The 22081-nt window shown below is 53.8% G+C and overlaps 2 protein-coding genes across 4 annotated transcripts; one reads left to right on the top strand and one right to left on the bottom strand.

Moving 5' to 3' along the window:
• The first annotated feature begins 2740 nt into the window (after positions 1-2740).
• Positions 2741-12236, top strand: TMEM125 (transmembrane protein 125). 3 transcript variants are annotated; one of them, XM_033000698.2, is made up of 3 exons: positions 2741-3159; positions 4813-4942; positions 8776-12236. In XM_033000698.2, the coding sequence occupies exon 3, from the start codon at positions 9088-9090 to the stop codon at positions 9748-9750; it is 663 nt and encodes a 220-aa protein (XP_032856589.2). In that variant the 5' UTR covers positions 2741-3159; positions 4813-4942; positions 8776-9087; the 3' UTR covers positions 9751-12236. The 3 variants fall into 3 exon arrangements, with proteins under 3 accessions (XP_032856589.2, XP_032856591.2, XP_032856590.2); XM_033000700.2 differs by lacking the exon at positions 4813-4942; XM_033000699.2 differs by lacking the exons at positions 2741-3159; positions 4813-4942 and adding an exon at positions 8432-8665.
• Positions 12237-14423: 2187 nt separating this feature from the next.
• CUNH1orf210 (chromosome unknown C1orf210 homolog) lies at positions 14424-19032 on the bottom strand. The gene is made up of 4 exons (XM_042808088.1): positions 18775-19032; positions 16534-17041; positions 15709-15855; positions 14424-15216 (listed from the first exon to the last, which is right to left on the bottom strand). The coding sequence occupies exons 1-4, from the start codon at positions 18859-18861 to the stop codon at positions 14852-14854; spliced, it is 1107 nt and encodes a 368-aa protein (XP_042664022.1). The 5' UTR covers positions 18862-19032; the 3' UTR covers positions 14424-14851.
• Between the last annotated feature and the right edge of the window lie 3049 nt (positions 19033-22081).

Genomic DNA, 22081 nt, shown 5'->3' on the forward strand with positions numbered 1-22081 from the left:
CTGCTAGAATTATTTGGTATCATTGTGCTGCAAAAATCAACATCAGCCTTTTATTTTCCAGTATTGAATTGCCTGTGTCCATACAAAGGACTGCCTGCACTTAAGACAGATGTCAGTATTATTCCAAGCAGGTATCCAGTCACAAACTAAAAATTACCTTGTGAAAACAACCTTTTACAAGTGGTCAAGCACACCTAAGCTAGAGCCCTTGCTCAAGTCTCTGCCTCCTGTCCAGAGATGTGTTGTCTCATCTGTTACAATCATTTCAGCAGGACAAAAAGGCAGCTCAGATTCAGCCTCTGAAATCTGGAATAAAGTCCAAACCTTATGTCATAACTCTCCTATAACTTCGATAAATTAATCTTTGCTTGTCTTTTTTCCAACATCTGCAATCCCTTTAGTTCAGTTTTTCAGTGAAATTCTCCTAAAAATTCACTCTGCAAAGTACTCATGTGTAGAAAAAGGCAGGGAGTAATTTCTTTAATAATGAGGGGGAAAAAAAGTAAATTTTTCATCCTTTGTTGTCAGTGCATGACACACTGTCTTACTGAGGAATGCTTCACCTATATCAGAAGTTTAAGCTGCTGACTGAGCATGGAACTATATGGTATTATAACAGACAGTACATTACTGTTTCCGTTTCCTATCCTGAATTGTAGAGAAGTGACTACATACTAATAATAATACTATACAGAAGATGGTGGTGCCAAGACTGGATAATGTGTAAGCTATTACTACCATTCGGGGTACCAGATTCATTTGCAGGCTAACACCATGGCAGAGCAGATGGTTCCATGAGCTCCTGTGACCTGGGAGACTTCAGTTGAGTGCTTTGTCCATGAACATGGAATTAAGATTCTTTAGTCCTACTTTTTTCATTTTTCAGCTTTAATGTGTATGAAGCATAGGTTTCACAGGAGCAAAGGAAAGAAGTTACGATGGAATCGGTCTGTCAGTATGATAGCTTAACACCCTTTCTTCATCCTCCCCTCCCCATATAATCATCTTGATACTTCCTGTACAGAAAGAGGATGTAATTAATGTAATTAGCAAATATTTTAGAAACTAGTTCCCTCTTAAATTTTCAGAGCACACCCATTTTAATTTGCTAGACTCTCATGTGGTATAATTTCCCCCTCTCTCTATCAGAATAAACTGAGTTGTAGAAGCCACTGCTTTAATAGCTGTGGTTTAGAGAAATTGAATCAATCTTTCTGAAAAAGAAGAACCTTGTCCTAGTAAGAGGAAGAAGAATATATAGGTGAAGAATTATTTCTATGTCTTGATTAGTAGTGGCTTAAAAGTATGCCTGTGTTACCCTCATTAGAAAGATTTTAAAGGCAATACAAGGCCTGTCAGATGAAGCCTAGGTAGACAGCTGGCAAACTAGGTTCAGGAAGATTTTTGAACTTGATCTTGGTGGCTAAGAGGCAGCTAAAACATTTTTTGTAAGGGAGAACATTAGAAGTCAGGCTCAGGCACAGCAAAGTGTTACAACTGCGGTTTATCAGGGACTTGGTGGAAGCAAAATAGAGGTACAAGCCACTTCTATACTGGGAAAACTACACCAAGGTCAATCTCCCACACATGAGCTGTAGAAATGTTTTCAGAATTAAGTTGTAACTGGATTATGGTTTTGTATTCTAATGGTCTTCTGAATTCTCTCAGGGTGCCTTCTGAATTCTCTCAGGCACTTTCCACTTTCATTCTCTCTTAGTCTGCATTGTCTGTTTCTCCTCTTGGTACCTCTCTAAAGGAGCTGGTAAACATCTCATGCTCTTATAAAGTTACAGCCCACTTTTCAAAGTGAATATATGGCTATCTTTAAAGCTGAGTAAGGTTTCCCCTTGGATGACTTGTATGTTAACTGGCCTAACTGAAAGGACAAGGTTTTTCTGAGTAGGGGCAAGCTCATTGTTCAAGGGTGTTTATATAGAGAAATCCAGCACATCCCATTTGTTATTTCAGGTTTAGGGCACCAACCACTGGACAGGTGATATTTCACATGTTTCAAAAGATCGGTCAGATTTTACTCAGACAAATTCCCGAAGCTGTCACCTTAATCCATGTCTACTGTATTAGCATATCCTAAGCTTCCCCTCTCATAGCCTGCTAAAAAACTAGCACGCAACTCTAACTGAGCCTCCCTTCCCAGTATTCAGGAAAGAGCTGTTGTTCAGCCCCATTCTCCTCTCCTGACATCTCCCAGGAGATTTCCCAGCCTCTCAGACTCAGCAGTGGTCCCTTCTGCTGTCATTAAGCCCAGCCACAAAGGAGGGGGCATACACTCAGTCTGGGAGTCCCATTCCCCTGCTGACTTCAATGTTCCTGCTACTCCCTTTTTTCGTCTTCCTCTCTCAAATTAATCCTTTTCTGTTTCCCTAACTTCTCTCAAAGTGGTCACCCTTGTGTTTCTGCTGCATTACCGGGAAGTCAGCTCTTTTGCAGCATGGTAGGCTCTGCTGATGCCACTGTCTCCCGGGAGGGTGGTACTGCGGCTGCCTGATGATGGGGAGATGGCACCGCGGTGACATCTTGCCTGACTTAAGTCCCTACCTGGACTAATGGCCATACGGAGATCCAGTCCTGATGTGACCAGATGGCCCCAGCCTATGCAGTAGCGCAGGAGCTATTTTATTTAATAACACATAATGCCAAATACTTGCCGAATGTGTCAAATCTTCCCTAGCGCTGCCGACCTGGCTGCAGGCTTCCTCTCACCTGCTGCCTGGGAGCTGCTCCCCGGCTCTGGCACCCCTTCACCTCCAGCTGGGGGGAAATGAGCTACCCTCCAGGATTGGTGCGCGGCCAGATCCTGCCCGGGGAGGGAGGGGTAGTGCCTGCGCACCGGCGCGGCTCTGGAGCCTCTCCAAGGCCAGCAGCAGGTTTGCTGAGACACCACCCTGCTGGGGAATGCACCTGCCCGGGCCAGGGGTGAGGGCTCGCAGCCTATCGCCGGTGCTGCCCGCGCCGCACCAGGAAGGGGAGCCGGCAGCAGTACCTGTTCCTTGGCAGGCGGTTGCTGGAGGAAGGGAAGAGATCCCCGTGAGCTCCCTCGTTAGCTTGATCCAGTGGAAGGAGAGCCAGGAAAAACCATTACTGTCAGCCAGGAGCAGGGAACAGTGCCGGGCTGTGGTGTGTGGGCAGTGTCTGCTGCAGGTGAGTGAGCCCTCCCCGGGACCTGGGCGTCTGCGGGAAGGGCCGTACTTCATCAGTAGCTGCGGGCAGGTTTGGGGGCTGCTTCAGACATACTTCTTAAGAGATCCTGCCTCTTACCTCCACATCATTTCTTCCTTGCACCATCATGTTTCCTCTCGGCACGTAAGGCTTGGGAGTTTCTTGTTCCTTCGGGAGTCCCAGGCCTCCCTCGGCAGAGGTGTATCAGGACAGGCTCTGGGGGATCAGGATGACGGATGCCTGTTATGCATATAGAGAGGAAGTGGAACACGAAACTTTATAATGGAGCATGCCCAAACTATCTAGATTTCTGTAAAAAGCAGCTGCATGCTGCTCTGTTACAGTAAGCCCTCCACCATCCTTACCCCCAGAGTTCCTAGGCTTAGTGAGAGGAAGGGACGGTCCACCATCACCCAGGGCTTCCCCGAGGCTTTCTGAAAGATGTCTGGTGGCAGATGCTTGTTTCTGGGAACCAGCACCAGGAGTGCTGGCGGGACAGATGCTTGTTTATGGGAAAGCATTATCCCTCTGGCACGGTAGAGAGGGTGGACTCTCCCCAAAGATACAGATTAGACAGCGTATGTTTGCCTGGATTTTGAACAGCCCCAGAAAGGAGGAGCTTTGGGAACTGGTGGTTGATGTAGCAGCCAAAGGAGTGTGGATCTCTTTCTAAGATTTTGGGTGAGACAGACTGATGCCACATAAATGCCCCATTACCCCCATTCCCAGTGGGTTCCTCTGTCCCCACTCCTGATCTCACAGGAGAAGAGAGTGGACCTTCCCACACATCCCAGGGCAGCAGTGTCCCTGCTCCCAGGAGCACAGACAGGCCTTGAGCACTACAACATTCAGAGCTTCTGATTTGTGTATTGGCAGTAATTCAGTCATAAATAAAGATATATGAGCTTCATTCTCTTTGAGCCTACCAGGGAGTTAGGATAGAACAGAATATGCTTAGGAAGCATTTATTTACTGAGAGGGTGGTCAAACACTGCAACAGGCTTCCTAGAGAGGTGGTCGATGCCCCAAGCCTGTCAGTGTTCAAGAGGCATTTGGACAATGCCCTTAATAACATGCTTTAACTTGGTCAGCCCTGAATTGGTCAGGCAGTTGGACTAGATGATCGTTCTAGGTCCCTTCCAGCTGAAATTTAAAATTATAGAATAGAATAGAAAGAATAGAATAGAATAGAATAGAATAGAATAGAATAGAATAGAATAGAATAGAATAGAATAGAATAGAATAGAATAGAATAGAATAGAATAGAATAGAATAGAATAGAATAGAATAGAATAGAATAGAATAGAATAGAATAGAATAGAATAGAATAGAATAGAACAGAACTATTTCAGTTGGAAGGGACCTACAACAATTCAGGGCTGACCAAGTTGGAAAAATTACATGAAAGGATGGGAAAATATGCCTATTCTGGACTAGAGGTTTCTGTGAGGCACAGAGTGGTGGCAAGTCCATCCCAAACAGGGTATGGCCAGACCTGGCCAAGAAGCATCTAAGCTGTGAGGGACTGGAGAAGCAGGGGAAGGAGATGGCTTGTATCTGTTTGAGGTTGTGAGGCTCTGTTGGCTCTCATCTAGATTACTCATGCAAATCGTTTCATGTATTGTTATTTTACAGCAAATATTGTTTGACTGTCCCAGTTTCCATGATGCTCACAGAGTCCACATAGTTGCCTAAAACCCTTCCAAGGCTGGAAGTGCTGCAGGAGCCTGTCCCACCCCCAGGCTGCCCCTCCTGAACATTGTGGGTAAGCAATGACTTGTGGTGTACTCTGGGTTCAGGGATACAAGTGAATTGAGAAGCATTTCAACAGCTGAGTTGTATGTGGCTCTGAAATGAAAGTGTTAATTAACATACAGTCTATATGTCAGATATTAGACAGTCAGACATAAAAAGTCCATAAGTAAATAAATGCATATACCATTCTCTGGCAGTCATCAGGCGTGAGTCTCCCACACCTGCAACCAGGAGTGGCCAGAAACCAGGTGATAATGACCCTCAATTCCCAGTTAAACACTGTTAGAGTAGGGAAAAAAAAAAAAAAAAAAAAAAAAAAAAAAAAAAGAGTGAAAAAGGAAAAACATGAACATTTTTTTGTTTTCCTGCATTCCCAGTGCTTTTCTGTTCTTCCTCCCCAGCTGCCAGTCAGCAGTGGGGAAGGACAGCCTGTCAATTTTTTCCTGAAATGCGACCTTCAGTCAGAAAGCATTGTGTGACTGGGCTGGTCCTCTCCTCCTTTTTCTCTTGTATACAAAGATGGGAGCACTAAAGATACTGGATTCGGTAGTAAGTAAATGGTAGAGATTCATGACCTGAGATACACATTATCAGGCTGTCTATTCTGGTGGGCTAACTGGCTTGAGCTCCCAAAGGGTCTGTGTTATGGTCTATCCCAGACCAGTGAGACCAGGTAGCCCAAAGAAGAGCTACAGACGGGGCAACTGCTGTGGAAAGGCTGTCCTTCTCCCTCATGGCAGAGCAGGGATCCACACCCTTTCCTTTCTCTCAATTTCATCTGGGCAAACTGATGTACTGCATAATGCCAAGAAGCCAGATCATCAAAGTTGCTGCGAGATCTAGTTTCATTCCTTCTCCAAGGAGTGGTGGGTGATAGCCCAGGATAGGGTTCCTTTGGTTTAACATATAAAGACAGTCAGATTTTTCTTAAAAGGATGGAAGGCAATGCACCCATGCTGAGCAATGGGAAACTGTAGTTAGATTTAAGGAAAAAATGATTTGTGATGAGGATGGTTAAACACTGGAATGATTCCAGAGGGGCTGTGGACCCTCCATCCCTGGCAGTATCCAGCACCCAAGTGGATGGGGCCTTGAGCTGCTCAGTCTGACTCTGAGGTTAACTCTGCTTTAAACAGGTAGATGGACTAGGTGACTGTGCAAGGTCCCATCCTGAATTATTCTGTGATTCTAAGAGTAAAAATACTGTTATTAGCTGCATAAACCCTCATGGACTAGAGAAGCCCAAGCAAGTATGGTTGCTTATAAAGCAAAAAAATTATATTCCCAGAACATTTTAAAACAGACACAAGGAAACATGGAGGCACATTTCAGTGGAAGCCTTTGCCTCTCTGAATCATTTGCTTAACAGAAGTTAATATAACACTGGAAAATACATGCTCATAGAGGTCACACCGTATTTTGTTCTGCAGCCAGATACCCTAACATTTTTATCTTGCTCCCTGACGTTCTTCTGAGCAAATAAAAATTAAAATGGTTAAATTTAAAAAAGTAATGTAAGAATCCAGTGACATAGCTTGATTTTTGGTCACATTTTCCGTCATTGTGATTTGTGCTGTTGTGGTTTTTTTTCTTACTGTTTGACTCACAACTTGTGTGCGCAACTTCGGTCAAGCAGCAGAAGGCCACAGACTTTGCACTTCTCCAAGCTTTTTGTTTTCTAAGTCCAAAATCTCAATCTAATCTACAAACCTGCTATCTACTAGACTCACTCATTTGCTGGTAAGGAGATAAGGCAGCTCTGTGCTCGGAGAAGGAAAGGCAGGAGGAAGTAGTGCTTAGCACTGAGCTGGTTTGCATAGGCTGGGGAAATGTCTCCAGGTTCAATGTCTTTTCACCCCTCTAGTTTGAAGGTGCCCGGTGACATCCTCACCTCCTCGGGGACCTGTGTCCTGGGCACATGCAGACGCACAAGCTATCTGCTGTCTCATGCAAAATCAAAGTGGGTCCCAGCAGGCATAAATCAGCATAGTCAACCACAGCTGTAGTTTTTCTCTCTAATTGATGCTTTCTGATTTTTCTGGCTCTAGCCAGGAGCTGCAGATCTCCCACGGGCCTCCGGGTGAGTTTCTGCGCCCCGTCCCGCTCCCTGCCCAGGCGGTTCAAGCGCCAGCAAACCCGCGGTGGTTGGAGACTTCCTGCACACGTGCTGCCAGCTGGCAGCATGCCCCGAGCCACGTCCAAAGTGACCTCATGCTCCATCACAGCCGGGGAGTGACTCAGGAGGAGCTTGGCCTGACACTGTCAGGCGGTGGCTGGTTCGGGTACCCCCCACACTATTGTCCTCCCTCTCCCCCCACCCCATGTTGGCGTGTCTCCGGTGGAGGGGGAATTTCAGGCGTTTGTTGGTAGCAAAGGCATTGCCATAAGGGGATGCGGACTGTGGAGACTGTCTGAGGACGCAGATTGCTGTGGGAGGAAAGATCCTTGGTGTGTGCAGAGCTGCCATGCGTGGAGGTCACAAACCGTCCCCACCCAGAGTCCAGTAATGAGCTCAGGGTCCCGCTGCCATGCAGAGCAGGGCACAAAGACAAACGGAGTGTGTTTGGCATGGGCTGACAGGCTCCTGGAGAGCTGTTTCTAGCAGGCAGGGTGCTGTGTGGCTGTACCCCTGCCTGGGAGAAATGACACAGCTCTGACACAGGGGATCTGCATCAGTTCCTGTCCCCGCCACGGGCTCCTGGGGGACTCTGAGCAGTTTGTGTGTGTGTGTGCCCGTGATGGCTGAGGGTGCCTTGTCCTGTCCTGACCAGGGAGGCAATTCGTGGGTTTCCAGGCTCCGCTATGCCTGAGATACTCCCATGCTGTCCCCCCCAGCACCTCTCCTTGTTTTGGGCACTAGCTGCACTGGAGGCTCTCTCTGGTGCTGCAGAACCAGCCGGAGCACTCAGATGCTGGGGTGGGATATTATGTGAGAGAAATGCAAGTGGTTTCCACTCTTGGTGTAAAGCTGTACCCAGAGAAGGGTGGAGGGGGGCCAGGCTGCTGGGGAGGTGATAAGCCTGGGAAGGCAGGCTGCGGATTGAGACAAGGTGCTGTGCCGGGGGGAGCCCAGCTAAGCACAGCACCACGGAGCCTGCCTCCACGCTGCAGCCACAGCCACGCTTCTCCTGCTCCCCTCCCGTGGTGAAGTGCTTCAGGGACCAGCAGAGAGGAGAGCAAAATTGCGGGGTGCCAGGTCCTCGTTGTCTGGGGGCTCTTTCCAGGGAAGTGCTGAGACTATTGGAGATGTAACCATCATATTTCTGTGGGGAACTTGGGATGGGGAACCGCCGGCAGTGCAAGCGTAGGGACAGGTCTGAGAACACTCAGCAAGGTCAGCTCTTGCTTTTCCAGTGACTGGACTGGAAGGGTTAAGCCCCGGTCCTGACCCCCACCTCCTGCTGTCATTCTGGGCAGCAGAGCCAGTTGGTGACAAGAGGCTGATGCTGATGAGGGAGCATGTGAAGCCGCAGCTGTGAATGGGCCTTTATCCCAAGAGGGACCTGCCTCTGCTCCGTCCCTGCCCTGCTGCCAGCACCAGCTGCAGGCAGAGTCCCATGGGCAGCGATGTGCCAGTAGCCTCTGAGCGGGGCGCTCGGGGCTGGGCAGGCAGGAGACTCACCCTTGGGGCAGGCTGAGGTCTCTCCGAAGTGCGTGGAGCTCTCCCGGGAAGACGTGTGTGGCTGATCTGTTGCTCCAACGCATGGGACTGCTGTGAGGGAGGCAGGGGAAGGTCCGCAAGGCAGCCTGGAGCAACCAAGGCCCAGGGTTTGGCAGGGGATTGTTTTGTACAGGGGAGCAGGGTCTCTGTTTAATGATATCTTCTCTTCTTGACTCTTTCAGACAAAAGACACAGGAAAGGAAGGACGCAGCCCTGGTTCTTTCCTTATGGTGCTGCTCTGGGGATGCTCCACCATGTCCTGCAGCCCTGCCCGGGGGGTGGGCTCAGCCCCAGCGTATGGACCATAGCTCTTCAGGCTGCACTGCTGCAGAAGGGAGCTCCACCAGGCTCTAAAGAATGAGACAGAGTCATCCCTGCTTGAGAAATGCAGCTGCCTTCACAACCACTGCTGCCTTGACCCTCCACTTCACTGTAAGGGTGTAGATTCACCTGTGCAACCACCCCGCTGTGCCCTCCGCACCCAGCTGCCCACCATGCCGGAGCTGGCAGAGCTGAGCAGCCCCCGCACCCCCGCGGACGCGGGCCACATTCAGAGGAACATCCTGGAGGAGCATGTGGAGCTCTGGTGGTTCCAGGACCCCAAGAAGTCCATCCTGTGCTATGGGATGGCAGTGGTGCTGATCCTGGCCTGCGGGATCGGGGGCATCATCCTGCTGTATAGCACTAGCAGCCGCTCTGGGGAGTGGCGGCTGGCTGTGGGCACCACGCTCTGCCTCCTGGCCCTGCTCGTGCTGCTGAAGCAGCTGCTGAGCTCTGCAATACAGGACATGAACTGCATCCGCAGCCGGGATCAGATCGAGCTCCTGAAGAGTGGGGGCTTCTCGGACTGCCTGGTGCTGCTGCTCAGCGCCCTGGTGCTGGTGGTCTGCGGGGTCGTGCTCACCATCCTCTCCACCACGACCATGCAGCCGAGCCCCGCGCGGCCGCTGGCCAGCATGTTCACCAGCGGGGTTGTCCTCCTGGCTGCTGGCAGTGCCATCCTCCTCTGCCTGCTGCTCTACCTGCTCTGCACCTCCTGTCACCAGGCTGCTCCTCGGAGCCTGGAGACCGGCGAGATCCGTGTCTTCACCATCTCTGGCCGCCTCGCTGCAAACAGGCGGCTTCCTCCCACCTCCAGCATGGCCAACCTGATCTGACCCAGGACACCCCTGCGTGAGCCTCACTGGATATGACCCATTGGCAGGGCTTGTGCCGGCCTTTCCCACAGGAAGGGCGAGCGTTGCGGTGTGCCTTGTGCTTCTTTCGGCGATGACTGGCATTTGCTTTGCCCCAGGCTGACGGCGCAGCAGAGACTTGGGGTGCCTGGTCGAGCTCTGTGACCTGGCGCCTTAGGAGCGCAGCACTGGCCTGGTTGGTGTTTTACCTCCACAAAGCCTCCTGCGACAGCGCCTGCCTGCCCAGCTGTGACCCCTGTCAGAGTTAAGGTGAGCCTGTCCTGTACCCCTGGGGATCCCAGTACTTGCTTAGTTCCTGCAGCTCCCGGAGCTGTGTCGTGCACTCTCCTGGCAAGAGAAGCTGTAATTGCAGGTGGTATAAAACCACCCCGTGCTCTGTGCAGAGCTGCCAACTCCTGAGCGAAGTAGAGCCTCTAGCAGCTGATGAATGGCAGGAAGCATTCTGCCTGCCAGCAGACAGGCAGTGCAAGCAACGGGAGCTTGGTGGGAGGTACGGCTGCAGGGGCTGCTCCGGAGAAAGCACCTGTGTGTCTGTGGGATTTGCATGGGATTCTGTGTGCCAGAGCCCCAGCATGGCTGGACCTCACGTGAAATGCCACTGGTGTTTGCCACGCCAGGATCTTTTCCAATATTGCATTTCTGCAGCCCACCACCTTCTGTGGTTTACCAAAGCGGTGATCAAAGGGTGTTGGTATCAAGCCCCTGACAGGTTATCGGTGCTGGACTGTGTGCTGGGGCTCTGTTGTCATGCCAGTGTGCTCCAGTCACACGAGTCACAAACACCAAGGTGCAGTGGCAGGGGGGATGGTGACGGGATGCCCGAATCCCGGGGCCGGTGCTGCCGCTCTGCAGGGGCGGTGCGAGGGGGCAGCGCTGCCGCCCTCCCAGAGCAGTACCCCAGGCAGGGGCACCCCCACTGCCACGGGAGCTCACCCCAGTCCCTGCCTGCTCCCACGAGTTTTCTGTCTCTCAAGTGCTGCAGCTGGTGTGGGGCAGAAAAGGTCTTCTCCTACCACTTGGGCCTTACCTGGAGCTTTTTTGATGTTTTATCTCTACAAGGTGTCTATCACTGAGGTGTCTTTCCCAGAGGCAGACTAACAACTTGCCTCCGGGAGCTTTTCCTGTGACTTGAGGCTAATTTACCTGTCAAAATTCTCATCTCCTCCCATGAGCGATTTCACTGACCTTTCCATAGACACTGATCCTTACCTCCTAGCAAAGCTGCACCTGTGCACCCTGCTCTTCCTCTTCATCTTGCTGTCTGCTCCCATCTCCTCCTCACCTGAGCTGCTCTGCCCCAGCTGTTATTTTTGCTCATGATTAGCTAAATTCCCTCTGTAATGGAGCTATTGTTTTTTGGTGCCTGGTAGCAAATTTATTTCGAAGAGGATGGTAGCTCATGTTGCTCATTCCCTTAGTAACAGCACCAATCAATCACTGTCCGTGTTGCACCTGGAGGCAGTGTCAGAGTTCAGCATCAGTGAACCCCACCAGTTACACGCTGGACAATGAGGTCTTCATCCCATTGCAGCTCCAGACCACACCATCTCCGATGCACTCAGATAGCATGAGGGCATTTCTGTATTCGTCCGCTCTTGCCCGGCTCCTGCTGGCTTTCCTTCCACCAAAGCCCTGGATTGTCTTCCTCAAAGTAGAGGAACATCATTTTGGCTTTTTTTTCTGGATGTCTGATATTTCTACATTTTCCTCTGCCACTTTCACATCACCCATAGATTTTCTTAAACTGCTCTTTCCTCCTCTCTCTGCACCACTTCCCTTAATCTGCCCAAGAGTTCATAAAGTGTTACTAAGCTCAGGTCCTTCTGTGCTAAATCCTCTGCAAAGCAAAGAGCTGTCCTTCCCCTCTGGGCTGTTTCACCCCAGGTCCAGCAGGGACCCCTGTGTGTGCACAGGGAGGGACAGGCCAGAGCTGCACAATTTTGCACCATCACTGTTGCTGCTGTCCCGCATGTCGGTGTCAGTGCATGTGCAGTTAAGCCAAGCTGCGCTGCCTCTACCTGCATCAGTGCTTTAGCAGTTACGCCCAGCTCCCCCAGCCTGCATGTGTGGACAGGCCACAGCTGCCTGCACACCAGCTGTTTTGCACATCTGGGCATTTCTGTGAAGGTGTGTGACTGTGCCCAGCTCGCAGCTCCGTGCTGCCTGCATGCCAATGTGAATCATCCCCTCCGTAGCCCCTTCAAAATGTGCCCAAAGTGCCCACAAGTTGTGCCAGAAGAGGATGCTCGTGGGGCGTGTCAGCAACCCAGGGAAATAATGGCTGAGAACAGGCTGTCCCCAGAGATGGCGGTTTGGGTGTCCAGCTGCTCAGACCAACAGCCGGTGCTGCCCCAGTCACTGACTCACCCCTGCAGCAGCGGTACTGGCTTGTTCCTTTCTTGATTCCTGTGTTGTGTGTGGAAACACATAATAAAGTGTTACAGAAGCCAACTGTGCTGAAGGCTGATGCTTGAACGTCGGCCTCGGCGGAGCAGGAGGTGGCAGGTCTGTGCAGAGCTGGCCTCTGTTCAGGCTGAGCCCAGGGCAGAAACCATGACAGCCCAGGGTCCCTCCTGAGGCTGTGATTTTGGCTCCTCAGCTAGTGCGGCACCACCACCACCACAGCCCCCAAACACATGTACTCATTTCCTGATATACAACTCCCACCTCCAGATGCGTGTGCATCTCCTTCTGCTTAAGGACCCAAACATAGCCGGTCCCCCTTACTACTGCTCTATGAACCTAAGACCTCTTCGTGCCCCTGAAAGATGCTCACGTGGAGCACGCAAAGCCTCCTGAATATGTCAGTGCTGGCTGGGTTATTTACGGAGAAGCTGTTTCGCCCTGCAGTAGGGCCAAGCCTTGAGCCTGGCGGCTGCGGCTGATGCCTGCAAGGAGCCGGGAACCAGTCTGCCCGCATGCCTGCTACTGCCAGCCCCAACCACGGTCCTTCCAGCAGCTTCCTGAGGGGACTCCTCCTCGAGAAGGCTTCTCCTCCTCTGCTCTGACCCCCCTGTATTTCCAGCTCTGCCTGCCAGATGCATTTCCCCCTCTGCAAGCTGCCAGGCTCCTGCCTGCTTGCACTGGAGCTGCCTGGGGAGGAGGCAGAGGAACTGCTACAGGACTGGGGTCCCCTGCACACCAGAAAAACAGCCACTTCTGCTCTGTTAAAGAAACAGGTAGGCCTCCCAGCAGCATCAAAGTAGACAAGCAAACCACCACTATGTACTGAGGGACAAGAGTGAGCGAGATCCTGCATAAATAAGCCTGGGCAATTGTAGTTTTAATCTCTTTTAAGACATTGCTGAAACCAAAAGTAAAATACTGCATCTAGCACAAGTTGTTGTGATTGAAAAGCATGTCAAAAAGCCCAGAAAATACCCTCCAAAAGATAACTGAAATGCATTTTCCCAGCCCTCAGATTTGTCTCCTATCTTACCTGAAAAATATTAGAAATTTCCCAAAATTACAGCATATATTGTATTTTCACTGGTAGCTGTTAAGATGAGGCTGGAAGGCAAAACATGAGGTAGTGACTGCACAAGTAAAGCTCAGTTTATAACTACAGCATTTAGGAGCGAAAACTGGCTGACCACCGAAACAAGCCAGCAGGTTTTCCTCCTCCTCCTCCTCGCTTCAAATGGCACGTTCCCTCTCTGGAAGCTGCTTTAAATCACTGGCCTGTATCGCCCATCCAACGCCTGACCCCGTCATTCCCTTTAGTTTACATTCTCTGACGTGTATTATTTACTTTTGTGTACAGTGTGTTCTATAAATAACTTAATAAAGAGGGAAATAGAAAGGCACTTTACAGTGAAATGGAGGTTTGGAGGAGATGGAGGGCTTAGTCATGCAGCAGGGCTGCAAGAAATGCTGTCCCTATGATGACACTTCATGCTCTGGAGCATGATGGAGAGATTCCTGGGTTATTAGGGGCTGTAACAACTGGGCTGTGCCTTAGAAAATCTTCCCAGTTCAGTGGTACCAGCCTTGTCAAACACTTACTAAGGAGGGTGAATGCCGCTGCTTCTCCCTGCTTTTAACTCCAGCATGACCCACACAAACACGACCGGCTACAGCAGAAACAACTTGCAGATACCTACATCTCATGAGCTGTTTATCGTACCACAAAGATGACAGGAATGCAAAAATTACAATGTTCGTATAACTCCACAGTTAGAGATACAGCCGGGACTCTGTAATGGGTGCCGGGGGACAGAGCTGTCTCACCCCAGCACACGTGCCTGCCTGACGCCACGACCGGCACCGCCAACAAGTTTGCTCAGCTCTGCAGAGCTGACATGGAAAGGTAAGTGCCTTTCTAGCACATCTTGCCGGAGAGGGAAGAGGGAAAAGAGAGAAGTGACGTGGCGGGAAGCAACGCTGGAGAGACATGCATGGAAACCCTGCAACGACGCACCAGGGCTGCCTGCACCAGAGCAGGTGACAGATTTGTTTGTACAAGAGCATTTGTCGTGCCACAGACCTGTTCTCTCACTGCCATAGTTAACGAGGAATGTATTTATGGTCCTTGAAAGCACATGCAAAAAAAGCCGCACCCCAGCTGGGGGGCTGGCGAGTCTCCCCCCTAGCACCGCCTTTGGGGAGCCCTGACAAACCATCACAGGCAGAGGCAGGGTTAAATCATACTTTAATCACACCCCTGAGTGACAACACATTGAGGGACAGAGCAGGGCTGGCTCTAGCACCGTGGGACAGCGGGGCCAGTGCCTGAGACCTCGCAAGGAGCACCAGGGCAGGCTGTTTTTCCCACCCCACCAGGCTGCCCAGGTGGGATAGGCACCATCTCCCTCATCCTCAGCATCCAAGCAGGTCTGGGAGAGCAGCAGCGGGTCTGCCGTCCCCGTGCCAGTGTAGCTCCACTGGCATCACACTGGGGCACTGTGGAGCCGGCTGCCTTCAGCCTCCGTCACCACACCCAGCCCACCCCTTCTGTCCCCTCCTTTCCTCCTGCCCACAGCCTGGTGGGGCCAAAAGCTGAGAGAGGGTGGGAAAGGGCAGGAGAGGGTGGAGGTGAGGGGGTGGAGGCTGGGCTGCAGGCTCAGATGGAGAGGTGCAATTCCCGCTCCTCTTCCTCCGGCAGCTGCTCACTTGGCTGGATGTAGTTGTCCTCAATAAAGCCGTCATCATCCTCAGCTTGCAGGTCAGCAGCACGGGGCATGGGATGGCTCTCGCAGTCCCCCCGGCCTGAGGAGCCCCGGTCCCAGCTGCTGCCATCCTCCATGGGGCTGCCTCCAATCGAGCTGGTTTCGGGCAGCGGCCGGTGGCGGTAGCTGGCGAAGTTCTTGTGGAAGAGCTTGCACTTGGCAGCCAGCGCAATCAGGATGGAGATGCCGATTGCTGCCACCAGGAAGCCCACCAGGTACGGCCAGCTCCTTCCCCCCTTCCCGGCGGGCGGTGTGGTGGCTGCGGCGCAGGAAAGGCACATCAGGGCACGGCGGGTCAGCCTGCGGCATACCCAGGGCTCCTCAGCAGCCAGCCCTGTGCATGCCTGCAGCGTGCAGCCAGCTCTGGATTGCTTTCGTTAGGAGTAATATAAATGCTCTTCACCAAGAGCTAGTTACCAAGGGCGTGTGAACACTGCGGGGAAAACTGTTGGGCGGTTCTCCGATACTGGTGCCCATCACCATCGAGTCTGTGCTCTGTGTGGTTTTGTGGCATCTGCTGACTCCTCTGTTGCAAAGCCAGCAAAGACCTCCGGGTGGTGGCCACCCTCCCCACCACGCCACCATTGGGGCCACCCTCCCCACCAAGCCACTGCCCCGGCAGCAGCCGGGCAGCCTGAGCCCCTGGGACCGCGGGGCAGAGCAGGGGGTCTCCACCTGCGGTTTCCTCTGGGGTGAGGGAGGGCAGGAGGGAGCAAGACCTTGCGGACACCTCTACAGCTGCACAACTTACTGTTGCTGTGGGTCACTGTGATCTGCTGCGCCGTGCTGACCCACCGAGGAAACCGCCGCTTCATCGGGCAGCCCAGGTCCTGGGAATCCAGAGCTGCGACCTCCCGGCCCTGCAGCCCCGGGGGCGACGCGCAGGTCACCTGCACAGCTGGGAGACACATGGGCTAAGGTGGGACGGGGGGGTCCTTGCCCATCTCCTCCCCAGTTTAGAGAAGACTATCCCTGCTTGCTCCTGAGTTGATGGGACACATCACAAGGTGCTCCTGGCTCTGCCCTCCAGACTCGCCAGCCCTCAGCACTTTGTAAGGCACAACCAAAGAAAAAAGTCCCTGACCAAGGAATCGTGCAAGTGTGTGACTGATTAGCAGTCTCCTTTTAACTGGATAATGCCAAATTCATGGATACTAATAGAAACACCACTGTCACAGGGCTGCTCTCACTTGGGAGCTGAGCTCCCAGGATAGGAGCTGATCTGGCTCCACAGGAGGAGCTGCCAAGTGCTCAGCAGCTCTTGAAAATGTGGTCACTCCACATAGACACATACAGGTGGATTTAGGGGCTGAAGTGCACATGCAGCCCCTTTCCCAGAAGCGTGGCTAAATTATCCTGCTGTCATTCCTAGAAATCTTTGGTATCACGTGTAACTGCAAGCGAGGAACAGACACATCACCGTTCAGTTTGCTGTCCCTCGACAGGGTGGGACAGGTCCCTGGAGAGCCATCTCAGAGCCTGCCCAGGGGTTGGAGCAAAAGAATGCAGTGGGACCCCTGCTCCCAGGGTCCCTCCCACCCAACACCCCTCCTGCCACCCGCCCCTGTCCGCTCACCTTGCCTGCGCTGCAGCCACTGCTGCAGAGGCTGCGCGCCGCAGTCACAGGCCCAGGGGTTCCCTTCCAGCTGGACCCACGGGACTGCCTCCATCAGCTGCAGGCTCCGAGTGTCCACAGAGACCATCACATTGTGCTGCAGGTCCAGGTGGAAAAGAGCCTTCAGCGGCAGGAAGAAAGGGACCTCAAGCTCTTGCAGACTGTTGTTTCTTAGGAGCAGTGTGTGCAAGTTTCCCAAGCCCTTGAAAGCGTCCGTGTGGAGGTAGGTGATGCTGCAGCTGCTCAGGTCCAGCAGACGCAGTGCCCTGAGGTTGGAGAAGATTGCTGGGCGTAGCACCAGCAGGGCATTGCTGGAGAGGTTGAGGGAGTGCAGGGAAGGGAAATGCATCAAGAGAGTCCCGTGATGGGGCACGACCAAGGAGTTGAAGGAGAGGTCCAAACCGGTGATGTTGCTTGGAAGGGAACTTGGAGCATGCAGGAGGCTCTTCCTGTTGCAGTCAGCCCATCCCTGAGAAAAGAGCTGCTGTCTGAGATGGGCTCTCTGTGCTGGGCTATCTGTAGACTGAGACTCCCCAGAAGTTCAAATCTCTTAATTAATTGCCCTTGCAGAGTTTAAAATAGCAAAGACACGTGTTTAAGAAACACATGAGTTGCCAGTTTAGTGTGGGCCATGGTAATTGGAGACAGATGAGCAGGACTGGGAGCAGTCAACTGAAGGAGTAAAAGAGGAGCATGGAGAGCTGGGGGAACCCAAACAGACGAGGCGGGTGCGAAGGGACCAGGTTGTCACCCTTCTGTCCTGCCTTACAGGGCAGCTGTTATACGGGGTCAGCTTGCAGAGGCCCTTCCTCTTCCTCCCCAGATGCCCACCTCCAGCCCCCAGGGCATCCTCCCAGCAGGGGCAGGGCAGCAGGTGAGACCCCTGCCCACTACAGGGGCAGGCAGGCAGCGGCGGCCAGCCGGGCTGCGGAGCGGTGGGCACCTGCACCAGGCCCCCACGCCAAGAGCTGGATATTGCACCCTGCATTTCTGAGGATACACTGCGAGTGGCAGAGGCTACTAAACAAAACAGACCAGGGACCATTTGCTGGTCCCGAAAAGCCAGCAATGTGTGCTGGATGGATCGATCAACACGCATGCAGGGATATTTTTTTTTCTCTGAAAATTTAAGTTCATTAATTTAAGTTTGGTTGGGCAGGCATGGGCCCCTCAGTGCTGTGTTTGGGCCCTGCAGGCAGAGAGGCCATGCTGGAAGTTTGCTGCAGTCCATAGTCCTGGGTTTCTAGGTCTGGCTGCCTTCCAGCTCGCCGGCCTTTCCATTTCTTTGCCTCTTGCGTGATCACCTCTCCTTTCATCCTCCTGTTCACCTAAATCTCCTTTCAGGCCCTGCCACTTCTGCTCGCTGGAGGAACAGATGTGCACTTATAAACCTGGGCTGCTGAGGACTGGCTTATAACGGGGCCGTGCCACTGGGAGACCACACAGGTCCTGTCTTAAGCTCAAACAGGGCTAGGTTCAGGGAGGCTGGGGAAAACAGTGTAAACTTCTTGAGGGAGTATCTGAGAGCTTGGTGGGCAGCGCTGCCCTGTGCCATCCGCCCGTGACAGCCGCTTTTCCTGCCTCCTCCCGGCTCCTGCCCGGCACAGCCGAGCTGCTGGCTGCAGCCCTTGTCCCGGCGGGATGGGTTAGTTCTGTTTCCTGCCCCTCGCCAGGCACACAGGGATCCTGACCCCATGGCTGCCCTGCCCCTGGCTTCAGTCCCTGCATCACTCTGCACTGGAGAAGGGAGTGAGGGGCTGGGAGCCCCTCGGGGATGTGCCTCGCCGCTGCTCACCCTGCACCCCTGGTGGGTGGCGGTGTTATGGCTGCAGCCAAGAGACCCCAAGAGCCAGAAACGCCACACAAGGCTTCGCCAGCCCTGCCATGCCCCAGTGAACGGGCTGGACAACATGAGGTGTTCAGCCCGAGGCTGGGAGCAGGGGTGTCGTGGGGCTGGGAGCGGGACAGCCAGGCTCCACGTGTGGGTGAACCACCCCCGTGGCTGGTGGCCACTGGCACAGCACATCTCCCAGTTACCTCTGCTTGCTCCCGTGGGTTTTCATTGCTCATTGCCTCTCCACCTGTGCGGAGCAGGAGCTGCCTGCCAGGTCCTGCTGCCCCGCAGGAGGCAGGACGGGGAGCGGGGTGTCCCTGCCCACCCCCAGCTGCTGCCCGCACGGGAGCCCCCTCAGCCCCCCCTACCTGGTGGTCAAGACCGCAGGGGTGTCCCATCACCACTGACCAGGCGCCGAGGAGGCCGCAGACCCCGAGCAGGCAGGCAGGAGCCATTTGGCTCCAGGAAACCGCCAGGCAGAAAAACGAGTCTCAGGGAAAGCTGGGGAAGCCGGTGGAGCCGGCTGTGCCGGGCGAGGTGTGGCCGCAGCCGCACAGTCTGGGGGCCCCTCGCCGAGCCCCCCGCGCCCCGGCCGCTCGGCCCCACGGACCACCAGCGCCTGCGAGCCAGCCCCGCTCCCTCCCCACGGCTGCGCGCGGGTGGAAGGTGGTGGCACCGGTTACACATTAACCGCCGCGCCCCGCCACCTCCCACCCGCTGCCTCCCGTGACGGGTGACCAGGGTACTGCCTGGTGGACCGCGGGGTGCCGTGGGGGCTGCCTGAGTGGGAGTAGAGCACCAGGAGGTGCTGGGGGGGGGGGCCAGAGGAGGAGGGGGGCACCTCTGTGGCATCCGCCCTGAGATGGCCGTGCTCGAGGAGAGCAGCCTGGGCCCAGCTCTACGCACCCAGGACAGGGGCATGCCGCAAGCCTGGGCCAGAGAAGCTGGGGCTGAGGCAGCAGGAAAGTGTCCTACAGGAAAATAAAAGTTTTATTGGGATTCAGGCAGAAAGGTGTTTAAAACATGCGACAAATGTTCAGGTCCCTGGGCCTGGCAGCGGCTCAGCAGTGTTGGCCTTCCAGGATCAGGGAGCTGCTAATAAAAATACGACTTCCCTGAGCTGCACCCAGGGCTCCTGTGAAGGTCCCAGAGAATGGGGGGTGCCCCACCACCTCTGGCACCCCACACGCAGCCCCACCGCTCATCAGCAGTGCTCCCCCCGCCAGCCCTGCTGTGGAGTCAGTGAAAATCTGGGAAATCACGTCAGAGCAGCATCTTGTGGGTGTTTGCTGACACACAGTTGGGTGGGATATGCTCCCCTGCCCACGGGTGCTGGGGTGGGTGAGTGGGAGAGGCCTGGCAGAGCCGCAGCCCGGGCAGGGGAAGAGCTGGCAGTGCCCGCTCCCACCTTTGCCTCTGCAGCAGAAGGGAGCCCCAAGCTCTCTTCCCCACTCCCCATTCCCTGTTTCCACTCCTGCTCAGTGGCAGGAAGCCGCCTGCCGACAAGAGCACTTCGGATCTGCAGTTTCCACGCGGGTGGCAGCCGGGACAGGGCGGCCCCGCTTCCCCCAGCTGCCAAGGGGCTCCTCTGCCGCCGCATGTCCCACCCTTTCCTCGGGGAAAGGGTTTCTCAGCAGCCTGTCCTTCATCCTGAGAGTGTGTGGTGGATGCCAACACAGCCGGGCAGCTGCCTGCTCCCCAGCTACCCTGCTGATGCAACCAGGAGGGCTGAGGGTGCTCGGCCACCCTGCTCCTGGGCTGCTCTTATGCCTGGTGGCAGCAGCCCTTAACCCAGCCTTGTAGGGTCCCCAGGACCGGCTGTGCACGTAAAACAAAACAAATGGCCAGAGGAGCAAGGCTAGAAAATGTTGCTGAAGCAGCCCAGCTCATGGGTGGATTTGCAGGGCGTTTGCATTTCCTAACAGGAAATGTATCGGTGTGCTATGGTTTCTGGCATGCGGTGCCATGCATTAGAATGTGCAAATGATAACAAAAAGGGGTATTTTTGTCACCTTTTTTTTTTTTTAGTCTGTCATGATTCAGCAAAAAAAGATGAGGTTTGTGAATTCAGCAGAAATCCAGGTGCTTTCACTGTGTTGTGGGTTGGGCAGCTGAAGCTTTTTGTATTACAGGAGAGCAAGTGTGGTGAGCTGCTTTGGCTGGGCTCGGCTGCACCTGGCTCCCTGGTCCCTCCTCTGGAGATACATAAGGTTAAACTGGAGCTGTAGGGTCCTAGTTCGGTGTCCCCACAAGACCTCCCAGAGAAGTTTCCTAATCCACCTCTAATCCAAGAGATCTGCACAAATAGACACCTCTTATCCAGATGATCCTAGAAAAAATGCAAGGGGACAAATCAGCTTGGGTCAGAGCCTTCAGTGGATCCCTGATATCTCCTGGCCATCACCTGGTGTGAAGATCTGACCTCACCTGGCTCCCATTCCCCAAAGGAGAGAAGAAACGCGCCGGTTCCCCTCAGGCAGCAAGAGGATCCATGCTGCGTTCCCTGGAGGAGCACGCTGCAGGGACTGAGGTTGCAAAGCCTTCCCATACAGCGTGTTTGTTCGGTGCAAATAATCCTGTCCTCAAATGGATCCTCGTGTCAGAGGACATTTCACAGAGTGCATCATAACTCACAGCTCTGTGTGCTGCTGGGGGAACACAGGACGAGTTACTTCCCGGGGCACAGCACACGTACACGCACGGCGGCACGACGGCAATTACAGTTCTGAGCGTGACTGGCCTCTGCAGCCAGTGAACTAAAGGAAGAAGCCACTTATTTATCTATTTGTGTATCTGTCCCCTTCCTGCAGCTGTACTAAGTGCACAGATGAGTCCCCGACCCAATGCGCTTGCAAATGAGCTTGGGGTTGGCCAGGCAAATGGGGATGTGGGGTTCCACAGGAGAGCACTGATGGCAGGAGGGACCAGCCTTGGCTGCCCAGCCCCTGCGTGCCCTGCTGCAGGACAGCCTCGTGCTCCACACTGACATTATGGTTGTGCTTCAAGTACCCTGGGGGTTCTCTCAAAACCAGAGACCCTCGGCTACGCACAGCCCACAGCAAAGCACTGTGCTTAGTTTCCCCAGGCAAACGGGGGCAGCTGCATCTGGTGTCCCTCTTTTTCAGATCCTCTCCATCCCTCCTGTCGTGGGGTGGCTGTGCTGGGGCAGCCCCTGCCCGCTGCCATCCCTCCCTCAGCACACCGTGGGCACCGCGCGACCCCAGAGCGCGCTGTAAATAGTCGGAAGCGATGAATGGATTTCCCCTTCCTCTCCATGTGTGCTTTAGATTTTTGGCCGGATACGGCACGGGCTCGGGACATACCAAAACATGAGGCTTGCTCCCCGGCAGCCCTGGCTTTCACGTGGGAACAGTTCGATTTGTGAAGCAGTATGAGGTTTGATGGGTGAAGCTTACAGTGATTTCCTGGAGAATGCCTTTCGCTTGCCAGTGACGATGCCCGTTCCGGCACTGTGCATGGGAAAGTGCTCAGGGAAAGCCAGGCTTTCTGCTGCTTTCCACTTCCTCCCAGACACGTTTGCTGCAACATGGAGGTTTTTCCCCCCCAGCAGCGGCCACCCTCCCGTGTGAGCTGGCCGTCTTTTTGCCTGTGCTCCCACTCAGCCCCTTTCAACCCAGCCCTCCAATGGGCTGCTGCTGGTGTGCATCAGGCCCC

Source organism: Tyto alba, unplaced genomic scaffold (genome assembly GCF_018691265.1).
Source record: "Tyto alba isolate M040663 unplaced genomic scaffold, T.alba_DEE_v4.0 Super-Scaffold_1000006, whole genome shotgun sequence".
In the NCBI taxonomy this organism is placed as follows: Eukaryota; Metazoa; Chordata; class Aves; order Strigiformes; family Tytonidae; genus Tyto; species Tyto alba.